Here is a 27,522-nt window from a genome sequence, read left to right as displayed (position 1 = left end):
ATTTAAACACCAACCAAACCAAGTTGTCGAAATGTAGAACACCCAATGACACTCGCCTAGAGGTATTCCATTATATATTCACTTAGGTAAGGTAATTTGTGAACCACCCCTGAAAATTATAACAATTTTAAATAAATTTCTTCTTGCTTACATGATCACCTCAATGGGATGCAATCAAGATGACAAGATCATTGAAGTAGGTTGAAGAAGAGCAACGGTTCTGACAATAATTACAAACCCAAAAATAAACAAGAAATTCCAATGACGACTCTTATCACTTTGGCTGTTTAGTTGGAAAAGCAATGGAGAGGAAACCAGGAAAAAAAAAAAAATTGTAACCATCTATTCCCACAACTGATTGTGTGATGATCTCCATTGCGCAATCAAATTCTTTGGATTTGAAGGGAATCCCAATTATTGATTTTAAACTCTGTTTGACAAGAGTTTATGTCAGTAACAAAAGTTTCATTTTCTTTTTCAAACCAGTTTCCCTTCCTTCCCTAGCATCCAAATGGGACTTCAGTGTTTTAATGGACTTACGTATACATGGGATCATCAGAATCCTTCAGGCCTTCCATTTGTGGGGTCATACTTGCTGACATTCCTAAGCCAAGTAACAAACCTAATGAAAATACTTCGCCGCCAGATCTATAAACCTTGAAATCACGTGTACAAGATAAATCAACACATCAGCAAAATCACAGGTCGATTCCACAATCCAAGATTCTGGGTGAAAGCGAATGACAATATCAACCTTAATATGACCATTCACAATTTTGGATCTGCAAACACTGCAACAAGCAAAGCCCACCTCTTCAAACTGTATAAGCAAACTTTTTGAGTTCGGTTTTACAAACAAGTCCCAAACACTATGAATATAACCAATTACAAATACTGGAAATACACTGGTTTGGACAATGGTGAGAAAAATAGACATCTACAGCCCTATTGGAGCCATACATGAATTACATAAAATTGCTCTTAGGATTGGATAACATCCATAATCTGTCATAAATAGGATTGATGATTCCTAGAAATACAACCCATCTCTGAATCTGTCCATCAATCCACCCCAATATGATTTTTGATGTCATCTTGCACCTCAAGCCAAACTCTTTTGCTCAACCCTCTTATTGGTCAACCATAAATTTACAAAATTTTGGAAGACCACCCTCAGGAGGTACTTCTAATATGGAGAGTAAGTGAGCTGTGGCACTATACTGGTTGGGGGATACATGGAAGTTGGACAGCAAGGATCACTTTCTTCAGGCACGATCCTCACTGACATGATTTGGGACTTCTGTTTGGCTGTCCAGTGGCATGTACTGTGCCATTATGGCTCTGATCTCTGAATCCATGTACGACTGAAACAAGCAAATGGAGAGAGCGATCAACAAACATCACACGACAAGACTAAGCTTGACATATAACCTTGTTGAATAAGTCTATTGCAGAACCAAATAGGAAAGTAAACATGGTATACAGATCTTACTCTCAATCTATATTTGTAAACAACATAAGCCCCAGCAACAGCAATTGCCAGGCCTATAAAAATGGCCCAAAAAGCAGCCCATGCACTTTTTGTTTCAGTTGCCCGCTTACCTGCAGATTATCATGACAGAAATCAAAGCAAGTAGTGCAAGCAAAAAAGATAGTTTATGCATTTCCATAAAATTAAAAAGCTTCGGATCACTAGACTCACTTATGCAAGTGTCCTGATCCCTGATGTACAAGAGGTCCCCACTACAAGTGCACTCATAGCTACCCCAGGTATCCTTACAGCTGCATTCAGGGCATTGGCAAGCCTTTTTCTCTTTGCACTCGTCGATATCTATCAGTGGCACAAACAAATTACAAGAGAATAGAACTACAAAAACTTGGGGGATTATAAACTATAATTCTTGCTGGAAATGAAGCTCTGATCTGTTGGCACCTCAGAATATAATAATGACCATAAAAAAACTATGCATAAAGCATGGCACACATGCAAGTGGCTGACCCTTGGCACTACCTAGGAGTTCTCCGAACAAGGCAGCACAGTGGGACAATCATAACAATACTTCTCACACTTTTTTCTCTCAAAGTATCTAGAATATTATATTGTCAGGTGGAATATTGCATTAAAGGTAGCCTCTGTAGGGGCCATTGAATTGGAAGGTCCTGCTCCATGCATGTGCACCACATGTACTATCATGCCTTTGCTCTACCAGCATGTACATCAAATTTCATTTGATATATATTACCCACACCATTTCTTCTTCTCTCTCCATCCCCCATCCCTTCCTTCATGATTAATCTATACGAAGATGCTGGTTAGCCAAAAAAATCTTACCTTCACAGCTTTTGACACCATCTCCTGTAAATCCAGGAGGACACTGGCATTTACTGCCCTCGGTATCCTGATGATGAAAGAGGGAGACAATTAGAGTATTCATCAAAGTATATGCATTTAAAAAGCAATAGTCAAAAGGTCACCAACCACACAAGCAGAGAATGTGTGTCCATCTCGAGTTTCCTGCCAACAACCCCCGTTACTTATTTTGCACCGTCCAGGTCCACTCGCTGCATGGTACCCAAGGGAAAAGAAGTGGGTAGGGAATATATACATAAGAACATAGTACATGGTCATACCATGCTAAAAAGGAACCTATGCACTAGAAATTCCACCAAAGAAACTGTTAAAACAAAAAGTATATTGCGTCCACACATTATACATGTATAGCTTTTATATATTTTAATTATAAACAGAATACAACTGAGACTCATGGAGAAAATTTAAGCCGCCTGCAAATTTAATAATTTTGAACCAATTGATACATGCTCCATTAGACCAATATAACAGAACAGTTTCTTATTCACAGCTACCTCAAGAAACCATAGAGAACACATGGATATAATATCGAACATGTACCTTAAATCTGTGTGCTAAATGTATTAATTATGACAATAGACCATCCTTTACTTTTCAATGTATGGTAATGGTTAACATTGGCACATCAAAATTGCAGTACATAGGATTTCTCACCTCATACTCAACATACCCATGGTCCAAAATTAGGATTTAGATGAACATCATTACTTTTAACGGGCAAAATCAGATATATTGATTATAAAAAAGAAATGGGTCTGTATTTTGTTCATCATTCTTTGATATATTATCATCATGTCTGACTCAATTAAGGGGCATACCAAGAAGGGTTGAGATATGGTTTCCAAAACTATGCCCCAAATTAGTGTTGACAGAAACTCTGTACTAGACCTTTTCTGTACATTCAACATACTCTATGCAAATTTCTGCAAGCAGACCAAAGCTGCCATTCTGGAGCAATTTGCTACTTACCTATAAAAATTTGGATATTATTACAAAGCAAAGTGGAAAAATCCAGTAACAGCATATATTCTTCAATTAGATGGTGCTCAAGTTCAGTCAGATCTTTTGCTACACATAAGCTTTCTGGTTCACACTTTCAGAACATGGACGAGTGGATCTAAAATTAAACCAAATCAAGTCTAACAACCCCCCCCAAAAAAATAAAAATAAATAAATAACAACTTGATTAAAAGCCAGGGATTTACATCTTGAGCAGCGGCAATTTCTAATTTCCTCCAAGGAGATAGAATTCTTAACTTAAGAAATGACGGAGATCTAACCTTCAAAAACGTAGGCTCAATAAAGCTCTAGTACATATGTTCCAATTTGCTTTTGGTTTCTTTGACTTTTATGGTTTCTCTAAGGTACAGTTTACAATGTATTTCTGACTTTTTTTAATTTTATATAATCTCCTGTGTTGGCTAATTAGAAAAAAAACCCTACCAAATTCTTTTCTCCTCACCAAGCTGGAGATTATTAGTTCTAACAAAATTCTGCACGAAGGTTTCAGTAAGATGTCCATGAAAACAGAGACAGCCAATAAGTTGAAGGAACAGATAACAATACCATGACCCATTCATCACGAAAACAGTTTGATGTGATTCCAACATATATCCCCCCTTTTTTTTGGGTTGGGGGGGGGGGGGGTGGTAGATCCAGTATATGTGTACATTCTAAGAGATCTTTAAGGGAAAGCTAAATCCCATGCACAAAAGAGGGAAGATAAAGATATACCTTTACAAGTATTGTAACCATCTCCCTTAAACTGAACACCATCAACCAAGGGACACTCGCATACTCTTCCTCGGAATGTATCCTAAACAAATCATGCATCTGTTAAGAGGAACATAAACAACTGGGCACACATCACATCTACATGGTTGAGATTAATACCTTGCAGGCGGTGGCATTCAGCGCTTTGTCTTGCCAGCAACCACCATTATTATCTAAACACTCATTTGTTTCTATATCTGCAAGAAGAGCCCATTAAAAGAACCCATGTCACCAATAAGCGCACCATCTGAGGGAGATTATACATTCAAAATTTGCTCTGAATTTAATATCGAGGCTCACCACTACTCAAACACACAGCTGGTTCAGTAGTTTCCTCAAAACCAGAACATATAGCCTTCAAAACAGCACCTTTCTCTAACTTTCCTGCACAAACATATTTTAGATTTAGGTATATCCTTTTGATGTTATTATGGCAACGAATATAAGCTTCTAAGACTGACCTCGATACTGTCGATTGTTAACAACAAGGGTAGGCAATATGGTTACGTCGCCTCTAGATCCTTTCCCAACCTAAAGGAAAGTGTTCTTATCATATTAAAGTCGGAATAACAGCTCCAAAAGATGGTTAATAGCATAAGCAACCAAATTCACTGAATCTGCCATGGAAACATTTAAGAAAAACGAGATACTCACTTGGGATTCCTGCTCTTCTTCCAAAACAGGATTTTTAGAGTCTGCATTCGGGTCTCCCATACACTTCTCAATCTTTTTACTATCAAGACCTGCCCAAATTCAAATTTATGTAAAGAATGTTTACTTAATGATGAATTATTCTTAGAATCCAAGATAGCAACAATTACTCTACCTAGAGATTTGATGACAACATCAGCACATTCCTTGTTGTATTTTTTCTCCTTCATGGGACATCTTATTTGAAAATCAGTTACATAATCCCACCAGACCCAGGGCTTTTTGCTTTCATTTGCCACCTTATAAACACATAATTGTCTCAGATTTTCAATAACAACATCTTTCCCTTCATAACCACGACTGAAATCCTGTTCAGGGTCAGGTGCACAATATCTGCCATGATTTATGCACTGGGATTTGCACTGTCTGCTGACTGTGAATGCCTGAGGACAGTACCAGGTTATATAATGGGGTGCAAACTGAGTATAACCACCTTTTTCAAGAATCTGAGCCGGACCCTTGAAATCCTTAACAAACTCCATCAACATATCACATTTGGTCCCACATTCATCATTGCTATTGGTCCACAACTCATATTCCACACGGTCATCAGGATGTGGAACAGCTTCTCTCCAATCGAGGTTCACATTGACAATTTCCCCAGCACTGGCTGCCTTCTTCAACTTTTCACCGAAGTCTTTCTCAATAAGTGCAGATGGAATTGTAATGTTCTCAATATATTTTGCAGATGCACTATCCTCTTGGGGTGAGTCCATTGTTATTAGCGGTTCCTCAATGTCATCTGCTACAAGCACTGCAGAAGCCCCAGCTTTCTGGGCATTCCAAACCTTTAAAGCAAAAAAGCAATCTGTACAGGAATGTAAAGTACTCCAGTTGATTAAACTTGTCTTTATTAAGATGAGGTTTGATACTTGATTGAGGTAATCAAAAGCATTTCAGTAACTGAAATAAGATCTCCAAGTAAGAAAGAAAAAATTACCTATGCACTCATTCACAAGCAGACACATGCAGTCGTGCACACACAAAAGCGCCTCTCTCTCTCCATCATCTCCCATATATATATATAGAGAGAGAGAGAGAAACTCAAAAAAAAAAAAAAAGGGGGGGGGGGGAGGATATCCCACCATCAACCCACTTAGTTGCAATTCTGTCTACTTAGATTCTAATTTTAGGCTCCAGATAGTCCTTAGTTTTGGCATTTTGTAATTCCTCTTGTTCCCCCTTCATACACTTCCAACTAAAAAATTTATTTGTCAAAGTGCTTAATTGGCTCACGTAACATACGTAAGTAATAATGGACTACACTACATTGCACAAAATCTAAGCCGATGAAGCAAAAGCAAACCCAGAAATAGGTTTAGGTTTCATTGTTATTCAATGCTAATTCTTATTTAAGGGAAATCAATGCAATAAATGACTTAAGCTCCTGAAATTTTTTACCCTCTTGTTAGTTATTTTTTATTGTATTCTCATGTCAGACCACAAATTACCAATTTAATTATAGAAATTGTTAATTTAGTGTCAGTTCTGTATGGTATTAGTATATTTTGTAAAAAAACACTTTAAGTTTGGATTGAGTTGTGGACCCAAGGGGTTAACTGTAATTCCAGACATTCACATTAGTATATAAGCCTCCCCCCTGGGCACTACCACAAAAGCGTCTCTCTCCCCATCATCTCACACACACACACACAAGACATTAAACTTGTTAGACAACTGGCCTCTCATTTAAATTATCTTTTTTCTGTAGAGACCAAGATGCATTAATGATGTGGATAATAAACTAGCTAACAAAAGGGTTACTCAGCCTAGAATTTGTTTCGAGACCAAGTTCCCTTGCAAGGTTCTAGGTCTCGGTTTCGCCCAGGCCAAAAACCGAAATCTGGCGAGATCTTGGCAAAGCCCTGTATTTTTTGGACAGCACAACTTAGGAAAACTTGGGATGGGTTTCGATGACCATATGACCAAGTTAGCCCCTGAAACTTGTCATCTAGCCTATCTTAGGCCTTCTAAACACAGTGGAAACATTATATTTTTTTTAAATCAAACCCAAAATGGTACTTTGACTTCACACCCTGGGTTGTAGGTGAGCTCTACCTTAGCCTATCCCACACTATATCTAGTACTTTTAGAACACATAAAATTCAAGTAAAGTGTAAAATACATAAATAAATAAATAATAAGCATAAGGAATTAAAAGACATCAAAAAGTGTCAATCTTCAATCTCCAAGCGTAGAATTGATAATCTCTACTGTGGAGGTAAGATTTGGCAAGAAGAATCACCAAAACTTTCTTCACAACAGGGCGAGACAAGCAAGACAAGCGAGAGATCTCATTGAAATGGGGTTTAAAACATCATATGACTTGGTCGAGTCAAGTCAAAACCGAGAAATTAACCGAAATCTCAGCGAGAAACTGAGATTTCGAGCAAGATATTGTCATTTTCTGGAATTGCCTATGGTCTCGAGTCATCAAAACCAAAATAGAGATTTTAGCGGTGAGACCTCGAACTATGTTCCCTTGTGAGTTGTGTGATTTTATTTTGTTTGTTCATGGATTTTATTTTTGGATCCCTCTTAGAAGGGTTGTATTACTGCATCCATCCTCTCTAACCAATATATGGTTATTTATTGTCTTGGGGGGGGGGGAGAGCTTGTAACAAACATGAACTGGAGCAGTATATAATTCTGATATAAAAAATGTCCAACTTTAGATAGGACATCCAACTAACTTGACAAAGAATACCAACTCAAATTGAAGAGCAACAAAGAAATAGATTGCACTAAAAAAGGACACCACCTATACAAACTTCAATGATTGATTGCAACGAATACAAGAAAGGGCGAGGGTTTTCTGGTATATGCAGACCATGTAACCCTCCCTGGAATGCACTCATTTCCTACTACATTGCAGGTCAAATGAGGTTGGAATTTGGTAGAAAGGTATACCCCAAGGTTCCTTTCTCACATGTCAAGTTTTAGTCAAATGAAGTAGTATAAAATTCTGGACTACAAGAGGATGCATGGACATATATGGGAGGTAACTGAATTTGAGACTGAAGTTTGAAACATAGTGGTCCGTATCATTTCCTAAATATCAGAGTCAAATTCTCCATATCACCCTTTCCCACTATACAACTAGGAGCACAGACTAGGTAAATTATGTGGTCTGTGCAGACCAAGGAACCTTTCGCCTGCAAGGGAAGAAAAGATAACTCAAATTTTACTGTCAAACCCTATAGAAAACAGCCATCCCTTTCAAAAACATATAATTCCATAAATAAACTCAACTCAATGGTGCCAAATACATAGATATTAACCAAACTTGTATGACTGAACAAAAAGAAAAGTGGATTTGTTGTGCGAAGAGTGCGTTATGACCCGTGGCCGCCTACTTGGTGGGGGCGGCTCCTCCGTTGTGGGTAAACGGGAAACCCAACTCTACGAACCCGAGGAAAGGCTGCACCGCAGTAGTAAGGGTGTTAAGACCGGAAAGCAACATACTCTCATCTCCGGGTATGCAGGACAGCCCACTGAATGACTGCCAAGCCAAAGGAGGAGGTTGGAGGAACAGAGTTGACAAGGTTAGGTCCTGACACCCGCATGAATTTCAATTATTTCTTCTTTTTTCAACCCAAAGCCTTTCATTTCTTTACTCAACTTTTTTCAAAGTCATTTTTGGTCAATTGGTCTTTTATTTTTTCTTTTTCTTTTTTTGGATGAATGTCGATTGGTCTATTTAACTCCTCTAATATGCACCATATGTCCACATCGCTCCTCCTTGATGGTGCATTCAAAGGCCTACTGTGCAAATGCCTATACAATCTCAAATGAATTTCCTTCTACTTAACTCTTATTGGAGCCACTCCTAAATCACTTCAAAACTGCCCATCTCTAATCCTCTCGTGTTTGAACATACATCTCAACATAATTCCATAACTAACATCAAATCCAGACCAGCTAATAAGAAATTAGAATCACTATATTTTTTTTGAAAGTATCTGCGAAATCCTATGGAACCGATCCAATGCACTAGAACTTAATCATTAAAACACAGACACTGTAAACAATAAGTTTGGGAACAACTCAAAATTATCAAGAGAATTCACTGACTCATTTTGTACTGAAAATTGAAATTGAAAGGACAACTTAAGTTGCTGTCCCGTCATGAAGAGGGATAAATAATTATCTCTTTCAAAGTGGTTTCTAACACATTAGAAAAGAGGGAAAATCAGTCGGGAGTCAGGACTATTTTGAACCGGATCTGGTGAAAATTTGTGGACAAAAGACATCAACAACTTCCAGAGTAAGCATACGGTGCAAATGTAGTATAACAAGCTGATACTCTATGCAGGGCTAGTCCTCAAATAAAATTGGCTGTAACTGCAGTAACACACTGAAGTGGAATAACTTCGACAATTAGTTCTAATTCATGACAATAAGAATTCCTCCAAAAACGTAAAGGATAAACTTTCCAAACATATAGATAGATATATCTCCAAAATCAATAGAAAATTTAACAAAAAGTACTCCTTTTTTTTCCAGATTCGAATAGCGTACCTCCTCGATCGACCAAGAGAAATGTTGGGAGAGCTCCAGGTTTTGACTTGAAAGATATTCCCGAGTCGCTGAAATCCTTGCAACCCTTCACGTTCTGCTTCGTATACACAACCATTCCAGCCATGCTCCCCCCATATTGAGGTATTCCAAAGTTTCCAATGGCGCTATCATAAGTACCTTTAATACTACCCGAAGATGTCACAGTTAAGCTATTCTTCTCCACAACGAACCTTGCCGTTGCCGGGTATATAAGAGAATACCAAAACAACAATACCAGAAACCCTAAACTAAACCCTACTACTGATCTCCCCGACATTTACGAATTCACAGAGCTAAACAAAAGTATCAAAAGAGATGGACGAGAGATTACAATTACAAAATAATGAAATGAGAAGATCAAGTTCGAACGAACAACAAAACCCTACTTCTTCTCCAGATTCATCAACAGAGCCTCAAAAACTTTTAAAGAAAAAGAAAAAAGAATCTTGATTTATCGCTTTTCCTTCATGTACAGAGACTAGTACAGAGGACAGTGGTTGGTTCACTGGTTTGAGGTCCGAAGGATAAATTTGGAAGCTGAGAAACTTTTGGGTCTCTGGAATATCCTATTATTGGGGAACCAGTTCCGTGTGGGGATTGTGGAACCGTCTTGGAAGGAGAGCAATTAAGGGTTTCTGAGTCAATTCACGCCAGTTGTGATCTTGTGAGTGAGACCCTCTTTCAACGGGATACCACTGTCAGATCTTGACACGTGGTCACTGTCTTAAACCCAATATTCTAATCATTGGGACGGCCTATATGGAGCCCCGATTACCCGACCATTTCCCTATTGTTGGAAGTGCTTAACCGTTGGTACCCCTCTCTCTCTCCTTTGCGTATCCGTCCATCTAATCATCACAGGATTAGCCATTGTCCATTGTTTCATCTCATCAACTGAGCAATTCTCTGCTGGTAAGCTTCTCTGGTCCTGTTTTGTTTAAAGTAAAATAGAGAGAATGGGTTAAATTTATTGTCAGAATGTGTAATTTAAGTTCTTGTAAGGAAGAATGTAGAACTGATATATCTATGGATTGCTTACAATATGTTCGAAGAAATTCTTGACCGATTTGAAGGTTTTGGAGCATCTACAATTACAGGATTTTAATTTCACTTAATCTTCTATTGCCTAGAAGTGGAGTAAAATAAGATTCTCAATGGCTAAGTGAATTAAAATAAAATGAAAAGAATTATAGAAATAAAGCTTTTTATTGGAGTGGTTGGTTGGAACTTGGAAGTAAGTTTAAATAAAGTGATATGAATACATGAGAACCCACAACGTAAAGAAGGTAGGAATTAGTTTCTGTGTTCAGTTTGTTTCTGAGTTATGCTGTTGTTTGTGGTAATGATTTTTTTTTTTTTTTTCTTTTTTTCAGTTGCCCTAGCTGTGTAGACAGTCTGGAGGCCAATGTAACTGCTTAGCTATATCTCTACTAGTTGGGTATCAGAAGGCATAGTGGGGTAAGCTAATCTTGCTCTGCTTCTAGGCTTCCAGAAGCCAGCTTCTCAAAAGACAAATCATGAGGCCAATAAAATCAAAACATTTGGCAGTCTTTATGCTACTAAGATTCCAAACATTATAATTATACTGGTCACACGTTTTCAACCCGAAAAGCTAGCTCCCTCAGAAGCTTACCCAAACATGCACCTGGACATCTTCAGCTTCCTGTTTCCCATACACTGATACCATCTCAATGCCATGGGCTCAGCCGAATACTGGAGTTCAATATCTGTAGAGTTCCAACTCTGAATTCGAATTCCAAACAAAAAACAGAATTGGTTAACAATGTATAAACTCTCTCTCTCTCTCTCTCTCTCTCTCTCTCTCTGATCTACTATGTTACTGTCCTCCCCCTCCCCCCACCCCCCCTTTTCAAATTTCTCTACTAAGCCCGTAATGCATGTAGGATCTGGAGTTCAAAATTTCGGCCTTCCTAATTTATAAGACTCACCCTTATATATGAATGCCTCAATTGTAGAGTAATGCATGACATTGGTTCCAGCAACACGAATTTGCTCTATGCAATTTCAGACAGAAAATGGAAAGCAAATACTCAGCAGAGATGATGACGTAAGGCCTTTCTCTGTCCTCAAGTTTTTCTTATTAATATTTAGTACAACGAGGTTCGGAATTTTTTTTATTTGCTGAGTGCAGCTATTTGGAGAAGCAAAGGAAGGTCCTTATGGATGCATATTGGTCAATGTCACACGAGCTACATAGGCTTCATGTTATTGTTTGAACTCACTTCTGGATTATATGTCTTTATAATTGGTAGTTCTAGTTGTTTATAACATTTGTTCAGGCCATCAATTGACATGTACTTCTCTTTTTTTTTGTGTGTGTGTATTGAAGGTAGAGGAATCGATGTTGATGCAGAAGTTTAATGAAGTTATGTCAGCTCAAGCCTGGTTAAAAAGGTTAGTATGCCCTCTTTTATTTTAGATATTCATAACAGAATTATGAATTTCCATTGCCATTATGTGTGTTTATCTTTTGTTCCTTGATCTTGAAAGAAAGCTATTATTATCTCCTTTATTGCATGAAAATGGGTATGGTGGGGTTCGAATATCCTTCTGATTTTGGTCCTTTTGATAGTTCAGTCTCATCTCACCCTTTCCCAAATCTTGGCAAAATAGTGAAACAGCTCTCTGCTTGGTTCTTCTTGTAACAAGTTTGTCTCAATCCTTCCCCCTTAGTGCTTTCAATGAATAGATATGGTTCTTGTCAGGAATGCAAGTAGATATGAGGTCGCAGGACTGACCCCTCCCCATTTTTATTGTCGATTTTCATAATCAACCTTTGAAGAACCTGTTGGTGTACGATGTCTTGTATTCTTTATCTGTAATGCAAGCAATACTGAGAGGTATGAGAGACGAGCGTTGTAACCCTATTCTCCATTGATAGTGAAGCAGGATCTCATCTCACCGGGGATGTAGGCAATCTTGCCGAACCTCGTAAATCTGTGTGCATTGCTTGTTATTGTTTTTCCATTATTTTCTGCATCGTTTTAGGGTTGCGTTTCTACAGAAACCAAAGGCATCATCAGTATCTCGTGAAGAAAGTTCAAAGGTGTGGAGATGCTGAGTTGCCGATTTGATGCATCCAAACAACACAAGAAAACATTTATATTTTGCCCTTTAATTTAAAGGGAACTATAGCATGAAATATATAGATGAGTCGAGAGAACCATAAATGTATTACTTGTTTGAATAATTTTTATGGGTAATTGTTGTTTAAATTTTGTGAATCGGATGGTCTGTAACCGACCCCATTTAGTTGGGATAAGATTATGGTTGTTGTTGTTGGATGATCTTGGTTCATGTTCAGGATATCTGATCGATTCATTCTTTTACAGGGTGACAGTGGAGAAAATGCTTCAAACAATAGTGAGAGTGAAAAATCTGGAGATTCAGTTTGCAAGCCAAGCCATCAAACGTAGTATTGGTGTCAATCTTTCAGAACTTCTGTCTCACGAATATCTTGGAATGTTATTTTGAGAGAATTGTCTGTGAAGCAAACCTTTGCAGAAGGGATTATGCATGTAAGAAGATTTTTCTGTTTAAAAGCTCAATCCCTTGTGGTCGGCTTTACAGATCATGTTCTGCCATTCTGCTATATTGAGAACCGCATTTTTGTGTTGTATATTTTTTCCTTTATTTATTTATCTATTGGGGTGGGGATCTGCCATGTGAGAGGGTAAAAATTAACCACTTGATTTTGGAGATTATGGTTAGGGATATTACGATATATATAATATGGGTGGGAAGAATCAAAAGAAATGCAGTGTTGATCTTAAAATGATGGAAGCTTTAAACTCCCCATGGTACACCTTGTTATAACCAGGAAATTTTACCAGAAAACTCTTCTTTTATATGGTACTTATAAATGGAGCACTAAGAACAAATCAGAAACAAAAACAGGGAGCCCTCTTTGTTACATGTAAACTTCAAAAGTGTTCAAAGAAAAAGGACAGTTTTCCTAATCCTCATTCACCATGGCCCATCGTGACCCCAGGCAATAGGGGGGGGAGGAGGGTTCCATCATTCAGCCATCGGTGAAGTAGTAAAACTTTGTCCAAATGAAAAAGGTAAAATGTAAAATATCATCCGAAAGAGGAAAGTGGATTCTTGTAGGTTATCATTCATCTTTGAATAAAAATATTAAAAAAGGATAGAAATAAAGAAAGAAGGGACCAAGTTTTCATTGCCAATAGTGAATGGATGCCCATTTCCATTCGCGGTGGGGCTTGAGATGTGCAGAGGGGTTTTGGGAGGGTATTTTTGGGATTGCACTAAAACTATCTCGGAATTTGTGAACTCTAGGATGGTGAATGAACTGTCTTTCATGGGTTTAGGAATTTTTTTTTCCAAAAAGAAGAGGCAGGAACACTTGCTTTTCTTAGTAAGGCTTTACCAGGAAATTCTTTGTTTATATGGCACTTACCAAGAAAAAAATGGATCATTAAGAACAAATCTAAAACATAAACAACAAATGTACTATGCACCCTTTGCTAGTGACTTCGGACGTCTTCTGATATGAAGGATCCCCAACACATGGCCAGGCCTTACCAACCGTTGAATGCTTAATTGGGCAGCCGAGCCGCTAGAGAGGATCTTGATGTGGATTTGTAATTGGGCTAAAGGAGTCACCAATATATGATTAAGTGAATATCTTTAACAACGGTCTAAAAAATAAGGAGAGATTTTTTGAGCAAGTGAAATGGGGGAGAGAGACAAGATGCCTACATATTTAACGAGGGGAGAGAGGGGGAGAAAACTTCTAGGCATTGGGGTCTTCACGGATTGCATAATTGATGATTGATGCAATTGGTCTGTATTGATACCTTTTTTGTTGGTAACTTATATTGATACTAATTGATACATAGGCGTACACTACATCTACCCACGTGTATTCTTGTAGAGGAAAAAGTCCTAAAGGTGGTATGGTGCCTGTGCCTATACATAGAGGGGATGAAAGGATCGTCCCACCCCTCATGAAAAACAAAAATCCCACCCATGTTAATGTTACCACAAGTGCTCTCATTGACCTTGTACTGACATAGGGGTGTACCACATTTCAAGAAACCATCTCCTTATGCTACATTTCAGGAAACCCTCTCCCATTATTATAAGGAGATGGTTCTGTAAAAGGCAACATAGCCCTTACACAAGCACATGGACCAATAGAAGCGCTTGTAGAAATATCAGCATAGATGGGATTTCTGCACTTCATGATGGGTGGGGTTGTCATTTTGTACCCATTGTGTCTAAATGCTCTAGTAATAGGGTCACGTTGCCTTTTATGCTTTTTTTTTTCTCATTTTTTTTTATTATATTAATTTTTTGGGTAAAGAAACCCTATCAACTTGCGTGGTCATTATGTCAATGCACAAGCCAATGGGAAGGCATGTGAAAACATCTTTAGGGGCATAGACACATGCAAGCATGGTAGCTTTCATTTCCTTATGAGAAACAATTTAATAATAATAAAAAAAAAAAGATTTAAAAGCTATTATGAAATTTTTTCTTTCCATAATAGCCGTCATTTTTTAGCTCTCAATTTTTCCCAATTTAACTCATCCGGGCAATTCCCCACGTAACACCGGTGAAATTCTACAAGTGACGGAATATCACAGAAGGGACAAGAGAGAGGAGTGATTGAGCGTGAGCTCCCGAGCTTGCTCGCTCGCTCACATCGTCATGGCTTCGGCCGAGCAACCTCTGAAGAAACGAAAGTTATACGAATCTGTTCCGGAACCTCAAATTATCCGTCAGAGTTTCATATCTCCCCTGTCTCAGGAAGAAGTTATGAGAAAGCGACGAAACAAAGAGGAGATTCGAAATTTATACGATTGTTACAGAAGAATTAGGTTTTGTATCTCTCAGAAAGATGTCCGTCTCATGCCCGACTTCGAACAGGCTTACCTCTCACTCATCACTGCTTCAAGAGGTTTTTCTATCTATTTCTCTCTCTTATCTTTTATTCTGATTTTTGTTTTCTTTGAATTTTCGTTAGTCTTGTCTACATACTAATGCGACTTGAGACTAAAACCCTTGAAGGTTTCTTTTTCGTATGATGTAGGTAACTCGATTTCCCATATGTTCTTTCTGTGAACCCTAGTTATTGTTGCATGTATGTTCTCCCTTCGATTTGTATTCTAGGAATTGAATTTTCAGAAAATAATACTTCATCGGTTTAATAGAACCTATACACAAACAGAGATCGAAAGAAACTTGGCCTTTGAAATTCCTTGTATCTGTCGCACCAACTGGCCACTGTAAACCTTATTTTTAATCATTTTAGCCCCATCTAAATCCTTAAATAGTCCTAAATGCTATGTAACCATTGAAACCTATTACAGTGGTTACATTGATTGTCATTTGGCAACGGACAAAAAAATAGGCATTTTCAGTTTATGTTTCATGATGATGATTTAGCTCTCAAAGAAGTTTTGCCTATAATGATTAAGTTGTAAACCCGATCCTATTACCCTGAAGGCCTGACCATTATATCTGATGAACTAAGAAACTAAGGAGGAATGTTACTTACGGTTATCCATGCAAGCTACATTGAAAATGGTTGTAGACCCCTGAATTTCACCCTCTTTGTTCGGGACCTATACTCGGATCTAACGATTGCACACCTAAGACTTGGACGTTACTTAAGAATTTCCTTAGCCACTGGCCAAAGGTATGCTTCTAGTTCATGTTCCCCTCATTTCGGCATTGGATTTAGAAAAATTTTCTTCATATGAAATATGAAATTAATAATACTTCCATCCTAATCGGAAGCCAGCTATTATAGTGGAGATAGTTTTCAGTAATAACCATTGTTTATAGATATGATATAATGGGTATCATCTTGACGCAGGAGCGCTTCCATTTATGGACTTGAACCCCTTTTGGAACCCAGACCATGAACCGAATCCAAATTTGGGTCTTTGGTCAATTAGAATATTAGTAGTTTATCTATTTACTTATTTAGATTTATCTTGTAATCTTTCAGTTAGGCTAGAGTTTCATTCCGTTTTTAATTTTAGAGTTTAATTCCATATAGGCTCAGGAAACAGCCTCTCCGCAAACCAGGGGTAAGGTTGCGTACGTTATGACCCTCCCAGATCCCACAGTGGCGGGAGCCTTGCATTGGGTGCACCTTTTTTTTTATTTTTTATTCCATATAGGTTGGGTTAGATAATTGGGAGATTTTATTTCTATTTCAGTTTTAGACGTCGATAAGGAAACTTTTAATTTTGTTTTTATAAATCTGATTGTAACCCAATTCATTGGGCGGATTTGAGAATGAATTGTTTGGTGCATGCATAGCCTGTGTGTGGTGAGCTTCTTCCCTACCCCCCCCCCTCTATGCAGCCTCTCAATTTATTTCTTCTTCTTCTCCTTTTCCTCTTCTTTATTTCGGTTTCTATTAAACCTACTCTGTTTTCCGGTTAACATCAATGGCCCCACAAAGTTGGACTGGTATCCTTTGATGCTTCTTTTTTGCGATTTTTTTTTTTGGGGGGGGGTGTGGTGTTGGGGTGGGGTGGTTTGAGACCTTACCTTAGGGCGACCCATCCTTCTAAACCTGAGCTCCAAAGCTGGCTGGAATGGTGGGTTTCACAATCACTTTCAAATATGAAAATTTAAAGCCATCGCCTTATTGCTTGCATTCAAGAAGGCTGGGGATTGGGATTTCACCCTTGAAATTTCGAGTCAATCGGTGATCGCATGGGAGAGTTCTCTTGACCAAATAGGTCTGGTTCGTCTGCGAGTTTCAGGTTGTGTGAGGTTAGGGATGACTTCCCCTCCTCCACGGTACTTGCTTCTTTAACTTATTTACACACTTCCCTTATTACCCCTCAAGTCTTTCATTTATTACTTATCACCCTTTACCTTAACTTTGCTTCCAATTTACCCTCATCAAGTACGTACTGATTCCCTGTTATGTCCTCTCTCCTTTATCTACCAATTTAACCCTTGAACTTTCTGGTTATTATGCCATTTCCTTTCTGTTATTTGGACTTTTGTTGATTGGGTTGGCCCATAAGTGATCCGAGTTGGGTTTTTGGAACCCTGGATCCACGTCATAGCCTGGACATCGACTTGTGTCAAAACCAGGGTCGTGAATCTTACTTGCTAAAAAAATTTCGTCGGTATGATATTTAACACTGTTCTTCCCTTTGCCGCTTACTTGACAGGATGCACAAGTGCACAGCGTATTGTAGCCGAACTCATTCCTCGATATGCATCATATTGCCCTACTGCTCTTGAAGCCGCTGCTAAAGTTGCGATCAATATGTATAATTGGAGTTTTGCACTGTTAGTTAGAGGTGAAGATGCTGATGGAGTTGCATTTCAGACGGCTAAAGTCTGTGTTTTCGGTCTAGTAGACATCTGTTGCACTGCTTCGTCAGAGGCACCAACATCCTCTGTGATTAGAGGCATATGCTCTGCTGTTTTCTTGAACGTGCTGACTTTCTTTATATCCTCGTTTGAAGGCAATGATATTTATCAGATTTGTGACAGAGAAATTGCAAAGGTACTAAATTCACAGGAATTCTTTGCTGAAGTGAAGCAAAGATTGGCAGATAAAGATGAACCAGAATTGTCTAAATTGCTCAGGTTCCGAGCATTGAGCCTACTTCGGATTTTCTTTTGTTGTCCAAAGAATCTACTTGCAGCTTGTTTCGAGCTCTTCATTAACGGTGGAACAGATGGAATTTATAGAGGGCATTACTTTTTAAGGCAGGTGACAAGCCGCCTTGATGTTGATGATGTAACTCAGCCCTTGGACAATACAAGTGATGATACTCGGTCATGTACAGGTCAGGTCCAGGAAAGCATTAAGGGCAATGGTATTGGTGGTGAGGGCCTATTATCAGATGACAGCCATGTTTTGGAGGATACATCCCTCGTTTCAAAGAACTGTTTGATGGGAATGGTAATACCTGTTCATATTTTACTCTTAAAGCTTACTTTCAGTTACTGTCGTACTATATTTATTGTGCTAGACGTAAATTTTACCATTGCTGAATTCTGTAATTTTCTCTCCCTTTTCATTTAAATTTAATTTCAGAGGTCATCAAGTGACAATTATATGTTTTGTAACTCTGTATAGTCGCTGGATTGAGGAATAGATTTAGGTTCTTGTTCTTCTTTCCTTATAGACTTTCATTTCTTTGGCACCATGATGGCTGATTAAGAATAGTTAGACCAAATTTGCTACCTGAATCTTTGAGTTCAAAAAGCCTGTGTTAGGTAGTTCTTTGCTTTCATAACAACAACAACCATAACCTTGTCCCAACTAAATGGGGGTTGGCTTTTGCTTTCACACTTTCTCTATTTACTCTCAGGTAAAAAGATTTCCTAAATTTCTTCCAAAGGAATTTCTTTCGAGCTGTTCATACAGATGGCTTCGGAAGCACTATTTCAAGCAGGTTTTTTCTTGAATATTCTGCAAGCAGAGACTAAATCCTCTTTCCTTCTTTATATTCTTGTTTCGCCGAGTTTCCTACATCTCTGCTTGGTTATAAGTATTGTGGTCATTGTAATTGACATGTGGTGGCGCACAATACAACTTGAGTGTGGATGCAGACACAACTCCCCAGATAATGAGAGCTTTAACATTTGAGTTCATTTAACTACTACTTCCACACACCTGGCCCCAAAAACAGAGGTGAAAAACACTTCTTTGGAGTTAACTTGCTTGATTCTTGCCATCTTGGAGAGGATGAGGGGAACAACATCCAAACCTTGAGGAGAGGTCATTTTGTATCCTTTCGCCACACAAATTGTATAGGAGACCTGTCTATCTCTGTGATAAGAAGCATCATCATTATTTTGGACATTACTTGTCTAATTTAATCTGGAAATGCCCATATTTTGTTTCTTCTCATCCCTCTTTTTTTTTTGGTGTAGGTTCTGAGCAAAGACCAATCTTTAAGAGGTTGGATCTTTGCAAAGTATAACAAATTATGTAAATCAGCATCTTCTCAGGCAATGTTGGAAATTTCATCTGCTCTGGAAGGGATATTTGAGTCTTTCTTGGAATTGGTGAAAGAAGCAAATAGCCAAGAAAACAGTGATGAAGATAACTCTGATCCATCAAAATATATTAATCGGAAATACTTGATGCACAGAGTCCCTAGTCAAAATGAGAACTCCGTTGAAGGATCCCGGAGGGGCAGCCATGGAAAAGTCCGTGATAGTTCTGCCAATGATGCATTCTATGAGAACGGCGATTCAGCTGAAAAAGTTGCAGTCGTAGTTCCTCTTGAAGCTGATTCCCAATCAGTGAATAAGAAATCTAATCAAGGAAGTGGAGGCTCTGGCTCCAGGAAGGGCTTGGGGACTACAGAGCATGGTGAATCACGCTGTGACAGACCTGTACGAAAAGACCTGGCTAGCAGCCAGTTTTCTTCACCAGTTGCTAAAAGGCCATTGGAGTTCATGAATGATGCTTTTGAAGGTGGAAAAAATCTTTCTCATATGGAGAAGAATCAAGTTTCAAATGTGGACCTTGGCCTTTCTTCCATGAGATCCACAGGTTCTGCCGCTAATGTCTTGGCATCTCCTAAACAGCATTTGGCTGTACGGAATCCTTCTTCCACAAGTCAGATTGTCTGGTATTGTGATGGGGACCCTGCAGCCATGGACATCTATTCAGCTTCTCCGGAACTTTGGTTAGGTTCTGTAGGTCCTGAGGCATCAGAGAGTCTTGTAAGGTTTCATTTTGAGAAATTTGGTCATGTAGAACATTTTCTATTTTTTTCTATAAAAAGATTTGCCTTGGTTGAGTACCGAAACATAATGGATGCTATAAAGGCACGAGAATGTATGCAGGGATCTTCCCCTTGGGGTGCATGTCTTCGCATAAAGTTCGTAGATATAGGATTGGGAACTAGAGGAGCTATTAATGGTGTTGCAGTTGGTTCAAGTTGCCATGTTTATATTGGCAAGGTTTCAAGTCAATGGGCCAAAGATGAGATTATGCATGAAATAATGAAAGTTTGTCTTAAAACTCCTTCCATGGTTACAGATCTTACCGGTGAAAGTGCACTGCTAGTGGAATTTGAGACTGCTGAAGACGCTGCCACTGTGATGGCACATCTCAGGCGACATCGTAAGGAGAATGGATACCATATACAATCGAATAAAACTTCAACACTAAATGCAGTCAGAGATGATATTGGAATATCTCAAATGAATAGTGGAAGATTTGGTCCTAACACCATCCACATTGATTTTAGAAACAATAACCCTGGAAGCTTGCCTACTGGCATGGTTGGATCACCGCATATTCCAGCAGTACTTGATAGCCCTATTGATGGCTGTAAGGCAAGGATGTCTCAATTATCTTCTTTATTGTCATCATTATGTACAAAATACAATATTATACAGAGCTCAAGTTCTTTTGATGGCCATATATCTAGAAACCATCACATGATTGCCACAAGGGAGGAAGATAAATTGCCAACAAGCACTCTCTGGATTGGGTTACCAGATGCAAACTCCTCACTTCTCACTGATGATGAAATAAAGGCTGTATGTAATCTGGCAGGTGCAAATGTTGGTTCTGTTGTCAGACTGACACGAGGAAATATGCAGATGGGTTGCTTTTTTGTTGAATTCAGCAGTGTGGATGCTGCAGTTATTGCAGTGAAGAATCTCCGGGGTTGCCCTGGCATGTTCTTTCAGATAGAATTCAGGTTGGGTTTTTCTTTCATTGGCTGTACTTTTCTCATTAAGTTGTAATGTCATATTTGAGCCTTTGCTTTCCCACATTTTGTTTTGCTTTGGTTTGTAATAGTGTTATTCTATACTTTTAGTCACTCTACTTTTTAAGGATTTCCACTGACAGAAGGAACTCGCCAACTTTGGCAACCCAAACAGGTCCTTGAATTTCCTAATCCCTTTATAACACCCTTACTGAAGTTTCAAAACTAAACAGAAGGCTTTGCAGGGATAATTACAATAGAAAATTTTATGCTGAAACTACTACTACTACTATTAATAGATGATACTTTTATGGAAATGATGCTCTGAGCACTACTACAATTTTTGTAGATTGTCATCTAGTCCATTCTTTTCTTCTTTTTTCAGCATGAATGTGCCCTATTTGTGAATGTTATGATTATGATGTAAGTTCAGTGCTTAACTTGTCTTTTTATATTGCTTGCTGCTATCTTAAATGCTTATGGACCGAAATATTTATCACGAAGTGTTGATATGCAGTTTATTAATGTGCCTCTCAATGTCACAGTCCTTGCTATAAGGGGATTTGTTGGTTTGCTGATTGATATGGTTGGAGATGTCAAGAAAGTCAGAAGTGTCAAGCCATTACTTCAGGTTCTGTGGGTATTAAGGACCATACTAGAGTCTTAATTTTATGTTGGAGTTCTTGTGTTTGCTTCATTTTCTAAAGACTAGTTCTTGTTTTATGTTCTAAATGCAGTGTTGTTTAGAAATGGCAGTGGTGTTCGGACTGCTTAATGAACCATAAAAGGACTGGGTGGGCCAATAAGTGCAATAATGCACTCAAACCTCCCCTAATCCATCTGGCTTTTGCCTGTTATTTTGTTTTTTTTTTTTTTTTTTTTTTTTTTTTTTTTTTTTTTTTTTTTTTTTTTTTTTTTTTTTTTTTTTACTTTCCAAACTCCACTAACCTTCTCATCTTTCCTCTAAAAAAATTCAAGCTAAATGTGCATTCACTTCAGAGATGAAATAATATCCACCCCTACATGACGAAATCAACTTACACCTCTATAATGATATGCGCTGCTACTCTAGAACTCCAATGCATTGGTTGGGTTTGACAACCTGTTGTACATGCTGGGAGGAACAGAATCTTGGTAGTTGCTAATTATTCATACAGACTGTTGGACCCCTTTCCATTGAGGGGTTCCCCCCCCCCCCCCCCCCGGGGGGGGCGGAGGTTCACCAGCCTTGTGCCTCAGTTGTGGAGCGTTTTGTTTATTTTCTTGGATGCCTAGAAAGGCTTCAAAGAGTTAAGAATTGAGATATTTTCTGGTTTAGCCATTTGGTCATTTTGAGTCGTAGTAGAAATTTCTTTCGTGTTTTTTATGTACAGTTTGAAAAGAGTTCCTGTTAAAGGATGATTTGGTTTTCAGCATGTTTCTATTGTCTCTAGCTTGTATTAAATTAAAAGCTGCAGTGATTTGTGTTTTTGGATTGGAAACTGTGATTTCATTTACACATTATGCCCCTGACATCGAGCCTAGTGGGCCATAAATACTGACAGAAAAGTTTTATTCAAGAATTTAAATATCATAGATTGGATCAGTCCCAGACAATGCTTTTCAGACCATTGGGTTATCCAATGTCCAAACATAAGTATCAGCTGATCCAAGGATCAAAAGCCCAATTTACAGGAAATGCTTGATCCACTCATTGTATATAATTGATTTTATCAGTTCCATTCAATACATATCCTTATGACCTTATCAGACAATCCAACCAATCCTTAACAAGTTAAAACTATGCATGTATATCTTTGCTTTTCGAGTGAAAAAATGGTTTCAAGCTTTTGGTTATTGGGTATTACATGAGATTGTAGTGCCTGTTTCTTAGTAGTGTCGCTTCATCAAGGCTTAGCATAGGGGTCAGTGAGATCTATTTCTTTTGGGTGAAGAGTAACGAGAATTTTTGTCTGTTCTGTTTGGATTTTGTTTCCAGTTAATTGTAGTATATCTCTATGACTCTTGAGGGTTAGTGCTCAATCAAAGGCCCTCAAATGCTGTACAGTTGTTGATTTATGCTATGTCTTAGTATTTTGCCTTGTTGCTGTGGTTTGCATTGTAAACCCATTCTTCTACTGGCCAGTTATTGTAATATATTCTTCACATCATGTTTTGAATATGATAATTATTGAAACACTAATCTTTTACAACTACAGTCCAGTTTAGAAGCCCTTGACCACTCCGCTTTTTTTATCAAATTACAATTTTAAGTCCCAATGCTTCTGCTGATGTCTGTTGAAATTCTAGAAAGTGAGCTCGAAACCTAAGTTGACATTTTGGCGAATTACACAAGGTAAACATAGTTTTATTTATTTTTTAATTTTTGTTTTAATGTTCTTCAGTGCAACTTTTAGGCCAAAAATGGCTGCAGATTTTTTGGTTTTATTTGTTGTATGGCTTTATCACCCTTTTGTTTCATGAATCAATTAAAGCTGAAACTGTTGATTCGTTGGTTTACTGTGCTGTCAATAATAATTTCTTATGGTCAGAGCTTCCGGTTTTTATGCCATTGATGTTTTATCTGTCTTGGTGAAGTGGCTAAGAAGCAGTTCTAACAGTTAAACCATAAACTCAGGTCCTGATTTCTAGCACCTTGTTGTTCTCTAAAATAGATTGTTATTTATTCCACTTGATAGTAGCTCTGGAGTGGCCATTATTTCTTTCCCTGTTTCTGCTTTAATTAGCTAACAGTTCACAGGTTCCAGGAAGATTTAGTCTTCTTGATTTATGATATTAAGTGTTTGAAGTTCATATATTGATTAAGCATTTATGGTAAGCAGTTACATCATAATCTAATATTCCAATGCTGGGATCTGTACTTGGATTTCCCTCTTGTGATAGTATGTCTATTTCACTGGGCAAAACATTAAGAAATTTCGGCATTTTTGCTTACTGATTGTTGGATCTGGCAGAAAAAAAAAAAAATTACTATAGGGTTTATTCACATTCATGACCTTTTTTTTTGGATGGACAGTCAACCAGGGAAGCACCATACTTCACCCTCTCTAATTAGATCAAATAGCAGCACTCATGAGCTTATATCACCCAGAATTAAGGTGGAGAATCATGTAACCTCGGTACAAGATGCGCAATCATTTCAGTCAAGCTGGTCTATTTCAGGTTGTACTGACAGGCTAGAAGTTGGAACAAGAAAAATTGACGATGGTTTTGAAAGTAAAATGGGAGGGGATCTTTCACAAGCAGGTAACCTTTTAGTTGTGTTACATGTGTACGATGCAGGTGTACTGGTACATCACTTAAAAAAAACCACCCCCTCCAAAAAAAAAATTGAACTTGTTTTGAAAAATTTTATTTGCAATGTTTCAGATGGTCATGCTGTTCCTCTGGCCAGTAAACAAATGTGGATGTATAAGAAGCCCGAAACTGAGCTGCATTTTTCAGCACCAGGGAGTGTACCTTGCCCACCCACAACACAAGGTCTCACTATTCCACCACCACCACCACTAGCTCACTCATCCTTGTATCTGCGGCCTGTTTACCTTGGTCCAAACAGTTCTTGGGAGACAAACATCTTAAATCATCCTTTGCCTTTGAACCAGATGCCTGCAGGCATTTTTCCTAGTAACCTTCATGTGAATGCAGCTGTTGCCCCATTCCCTCCTGCCTCAGTGACTCCACTGGCCCAGATATCAGGAAGTTCAATGCAGCAATTTGATCAAATGGTGTCCCTCCCTACTGCACCACAATTATCACCCCCACCACCTCCCCCTCCAAACGCACCCCCTCCTTTGCCTCCATCACCCCCTCCTTTGCCTCTCTCTCAGCCTCCTCTTGTCCCGCCTCCTCCCAGTTCCCCCCCTCCACTTCAACCTGCTGTTGAATCATCCAATTCAGAAAAGTGCTTGCAATATAAGTGGCAAGGTGCACTTTGTAAAAGTGGTGTACATTACTGTAATATTTATGCACACAGAGAGGACTCAGATGCTTGCAAGTATTCAAACCTCTTATCTGAACCTGCTGGGTAAGGAATTCACTTTTCTTTTTTTTTTTCTTTCAATCTGAGAAAAGCACTGTGGACCGTGGTCTCTAACTAAAGTATTTTTGGCTTATTGCTTAATGCAGATGGCCAGCTAGATTAGATATGACGAAGCGCACTGATTTTCGGCATGTGAAGTCAACATTTACTGGTACACCACCACATAAAGTGAGTTATTTGAGTCTCAGTCTCAACTCCAGTGTTCTAATCTGTTGAATTTTGTTCTTTTGGATCTTATGTCTATGGACTGTTAGTATAGTATTTCTATATTGGATGCAGTATCATTAACTAATGACCTCATGAAATTTTATCCATTGACTATGTCATTACATTCTCAAATAGCTTCTGAATTAGATGTTTACAATCGGTGCATCCCAATTTTGATGATCAGGTTTACGTACCATGCTTGGTATGTTTTGTTTGAGTGCGATTGGACTTGTCTAGCAGTGTTGAGTAATTATCCTAGCCATATGGTACGAAGGCAGTTCTGGATAAGACTGAGAAATTTGAGCTAGGCTTGACTAGTTTAGATCCATATCTTTGCAATTAGATTGTAGTAAGTTGTGAGTACTTTACACGATGTTGGTAATAATTTGTTCAGAATAATTTAGTAAATAATTGCACTGACAAAACTATAGGTACAAAACTATAGGTTGCACAAGGTGGGAGGAGGCTGTGTGACAGAACAACTGGAGAGGGGGATGTGACAGGGAGGAGAGGGTGGGGGATTGCTCACTAATCGATCTTGTGGTGATCAAGGTCGAGAGAGATTGCATGGGTTGCAGTGGCGGGGTACTGGGGTTGCAGAACTTGCAGTGCCAGGGATGAGCGAATGTGACCGTCTTTGGGCACAAAACTATAGGTTGCACAGGGTGGGAGGAGGCTGCTTGACAGAGCAACGGGAGAGGGCTATGGGAGGGAGGAGAGTTCGGGGGATCAGTGCCTACGTTGATGGTCGGGTGTGGGTGGGAGAAGTTGGGGTTGTAGAGGCCATAGACAACGGGTTGTAGAGGCCATAGACAACCCGGCAGGAGGAGGCGTGGGTGAGGGGTGGCAAAAATCAGGCGCTATACCGAATCAAGTCGGAACCCCGGCGTGCCAGTTGTTTGTCAAACATTTGACCCCCCTCGCATGGAGGTCTTTTCTTTCTTCCCATGCTCAGAAGTGGTGTACGTACAGTCTCCAGCTGCCACTGCAACTCTATGTTTGCAGGTCTCCCTTGAATCCATGCTCTGTTCAAACAGTCATCGGAATTTACAATTTCCTGATTTGATTCTAATTTGTCCACGAATCCATAGGTTGCTGTCGAATCCGCAGCAATGCTAGAAGCCATTGATGGGTTTCATTCTCATCACCGCTTGCATGCAATCAATGGGGTCCTTGTCTCTTTCGAAGGTTCACTCCGTCCATCCTACTTTCTTGGCAGGCCATTAATGGCTTTGTGAGGGGGGGGTTCAGATGTTCAACAATATGACACTAGAGGTGGTGCCCACGGAAATGAAGGTCAGGCTGTTGTAGACTTTGATCAGTTCGTTGGGAATGACATCACCAGCACCACTTGCCACGACATTGGGGTCGGGGGAGGCAAGTTGTAGGGGGAATGGGAGTGATGGTGGGGCAGGGGTTGGGAGCCGTTGTCGAAGATGGTCATGGGTTGGCAGGTTGCAGCACCTGGGTTAGGGAGGTGCAACTACAGACAGAAGTGGGTAGCCGGTAGCAAGCAACGGGTAGGGCATAGTTAGCAAATTCGGATTCGAGAATTATTCGATTGAAAAAATAAAAGTCGGGCAAAAAATTCGGATATTATTTTTATAGTTTATTGTATATTTTTTATTTATCAAGTTATTAACTTGATTTGTATACTTAGAAAGAGCAAATTACTTTATACAATAAAGTAAAAAACTATGAAAAAATTGTCATTGAGCGATGGAAGCAATGGTTATTGTAATCCAATTTTTACTCATGAAATAGATTAGGCCCCAAAACAGTAAAAACAAGATTACAACTATAATAAAACAAATAAATAAATTGACCACAAAAAATTTTCACTATCCTTTTGCTTGGGTTCACAAGACCTATATTGCACTAAGACGCACTAATTTTTCACAATTAAAGCAACAATATAAAAGAAGATTAATCGATACGGCAATATGAATCTGTCCTGATCCCCCAGAACCTCAAATTATCCATCAAGGATTGATATCTCCCCTATCTTAGGATGAACTGATGAAGTTATAAGAAAGAAATGAAACAAAGAGTAGATTCGTACGATTCTTACAGAAGAATTAGGTGGAGAAAAAATATGGGAAGAAGGAGGCGGAAATTTGGGGGAGAAGAAGATGAAAAAAAAAAAAAAA

At 38.7% G+C, this 27,522-nt stretch overlaps 3 protein-coding genes across 10 annotated transcripts in view; 2 read left to right on the top strand and 1 right to left on the bottom strand.

Annotated features, from left to right (window-relative positions):
- Nucleotides 1-792: 792 nt before the first annotated feature.
- On the bottom strand, nucleotides 793-9,924 carry LOC122073914 (vacuolar-sorting receptor 3-like). The gene is made up of 12 exons (XM_042638618.1): nucleotides 9,377-9,924; nucleotides 4,971-5,663; nucleotides 4,799-4,887; nucleotides 4,606-4,675; nucleotides 4,445-4,528; nucleotides 4,265-4,341; nucleotides 4,106-4,187; nucleotides 2,480-2,562; nucleotides 2,333-2,399; nucleotides 1,703-1,831; nucleotides 1,493-1,602; nucleotides 793-1,364 (listed from the first exon to the last, which is right to left on the bottom strand). Exons 1-12 carry the CDS (start codon nucleotides 9,690-9,692, stop codon nucleotides 1,266-1,268), a joined length of 1,899 nt encoding a protein of 632 aa, XP_042494552.1. The 5' UTR covers nucleotides 9,693-9,924; the 3' UTR covers nucleotides 793-1,265.
- A 163-nt stretch (nucleotides 9,925-10,087) lies between these two features.
- On the top strand, nucleotides 10,088-13,055 carry LOC122073915. 7 transcript variants are annotated; one of them, XM_042638622.1, is made up of 6 exons: nucleotides 10,088-10,327; nucleotides 10,789-10,873; nucleotides 11,392-11,483; nucleotides 11,568-11,640; nucleotides 11,766-11,830; nucleotides 12,769-13,055. In XM_042638622.1, exons 3-6 carry the CDS (start codon nucleotides 11,452-11,454, stop codon nucleotides 12,908-12,910), a joined length of 312 nt encoding a protein of 103 aa, XP_042494556.1. In that variant the 5' UTR covers nucleotides 10,088-10,327; nucleotides 10,789-10,873; nucleotides 11,392-11,451; the 3' UTR covers nucleotides 12,911-13,055. The 7 variants fall into 7 exon arrangements, 6 of the variants coding, with proteins under 6 accessions (XP_042494556.1, XP_042494553.1, XP_042494554.1 ...); XM_042638619.1 differs by having other exon boundaries at nucleotides 11,568-11,646; XR_006138922.1 differs by lacking the exon at nucleotides 11,568-11,640.
- Nucleotides 13,056-14,986: 1,931 nt separating this feature from the next.
- Nucleotides 14,987-27,522, top strand: part of LOC122073053 — a 15,557-nt gene continuing 3,021 nt past the window's right edge. The window contains exons 1-6 of one of the 2 annotated variants that reach the window (XM_042637554.1): nucleotides 14,987-15,362; nucleotides 17,608-18,350; nucleotides 19,328-21,117; nucleotides 24,143-24,372; nucleotides 24,496-25,150; nucleotides 25,252-25,333. In XM_042637554.1, the coding sequence (XP_042493488.1) occupies nucleotides 15,113-15,362; nucleotides 17,608-18,350; nucleotides 19,328-21,117; nucleotides 24,143-24,372; nucleotides 24,496-25,150; nucleotides 25,252-25,333 (3,750 nt within the window). In that variant the 5' untranslated portion in view covers nucleotides 14,987-15,112. The remainder of the gene's footprint in view (nucleotides 15,363-17,607; nucleotides 18,351-19,327; nucleotides 21,118-24,142; nucleotides 24,373-24,495; nucleotides 25,151-25,251; nucleotides 25,334-27,522) is intronic. The other variant, XM_042637553.1, reaches the window with a different exon arrangement.

This window comes from Macadamia integrifolia, chromosome 3 (genome assembly GCF_013358625.1).
Source record: "Macadamia integrifolia cultivar HAES 741 chromosome 3, SCU_Mint_v3, whole genome shotgun sequence".
Taxonomy (NCBI): domain Eukaryota; kingdom Viridiplantae; phylum Streptophyta; class Magnoliopsida; order Proteales; family Proteaceae; genus Macadamia; species Macadamia integrifolia.
The sequence above is the reverse complement of the archived record's forward strand: the minus strand, read 5'-3'. Positions and strand labels throughout refer to the sequence as shown.

What these genes read in the sequence shown, in the direction of transcription:
- LOC122073914 (XM_042638618.1), bottom strand. Translation starts at nt 9,692, where the DNA reads ATGTCGGGGAGATCAGTAGTAGGGTTTAGTTTAGGGTTTCTGGTATTG. An exon ending in AAGAAGAGCAGGAATCCCAA is followed by an intron (nt 4,676 to 4,798) that starts GTGAGTATCTCG and finishes ACTTTCCTTTAG; the next exon opens with GTTGGGAAAGGATCTAGAGG. An exon ending in TGGTGTCAAAAGCTGTGAAG is followed by an intron (nt 1,832 to 2,332) that starts GTAAGATTTTTT and finishes TGCCACTGATAG; the next exon opens with ATATCGACGAGTGCAAAGAG.
- LOC122073915 (XM_042638620.1), top strand. Translation starts at nt 11,452, where the DNA reads ATGGAAAGCAAATACTCAGCAGAGATGATGAC. An exon ending in TACATAGGCTTCATGTTATT is followed by an intron (nt 11,647 to 11,765) that starts GTTTGAACTCAC and finishes TGTGTATTGAAG; the next exon opens with GTAGAGGAATCGATGTTGAT. An exon ending in GCTCAAGCCTGGTTAAAAAG is followed by an intron (nt 11,831 to 12,768) that starts GTTAGTATGCCC and finishes ATTCTTTTACAG; the next exon opens with GGTGACAGTGGAGAAAATGC.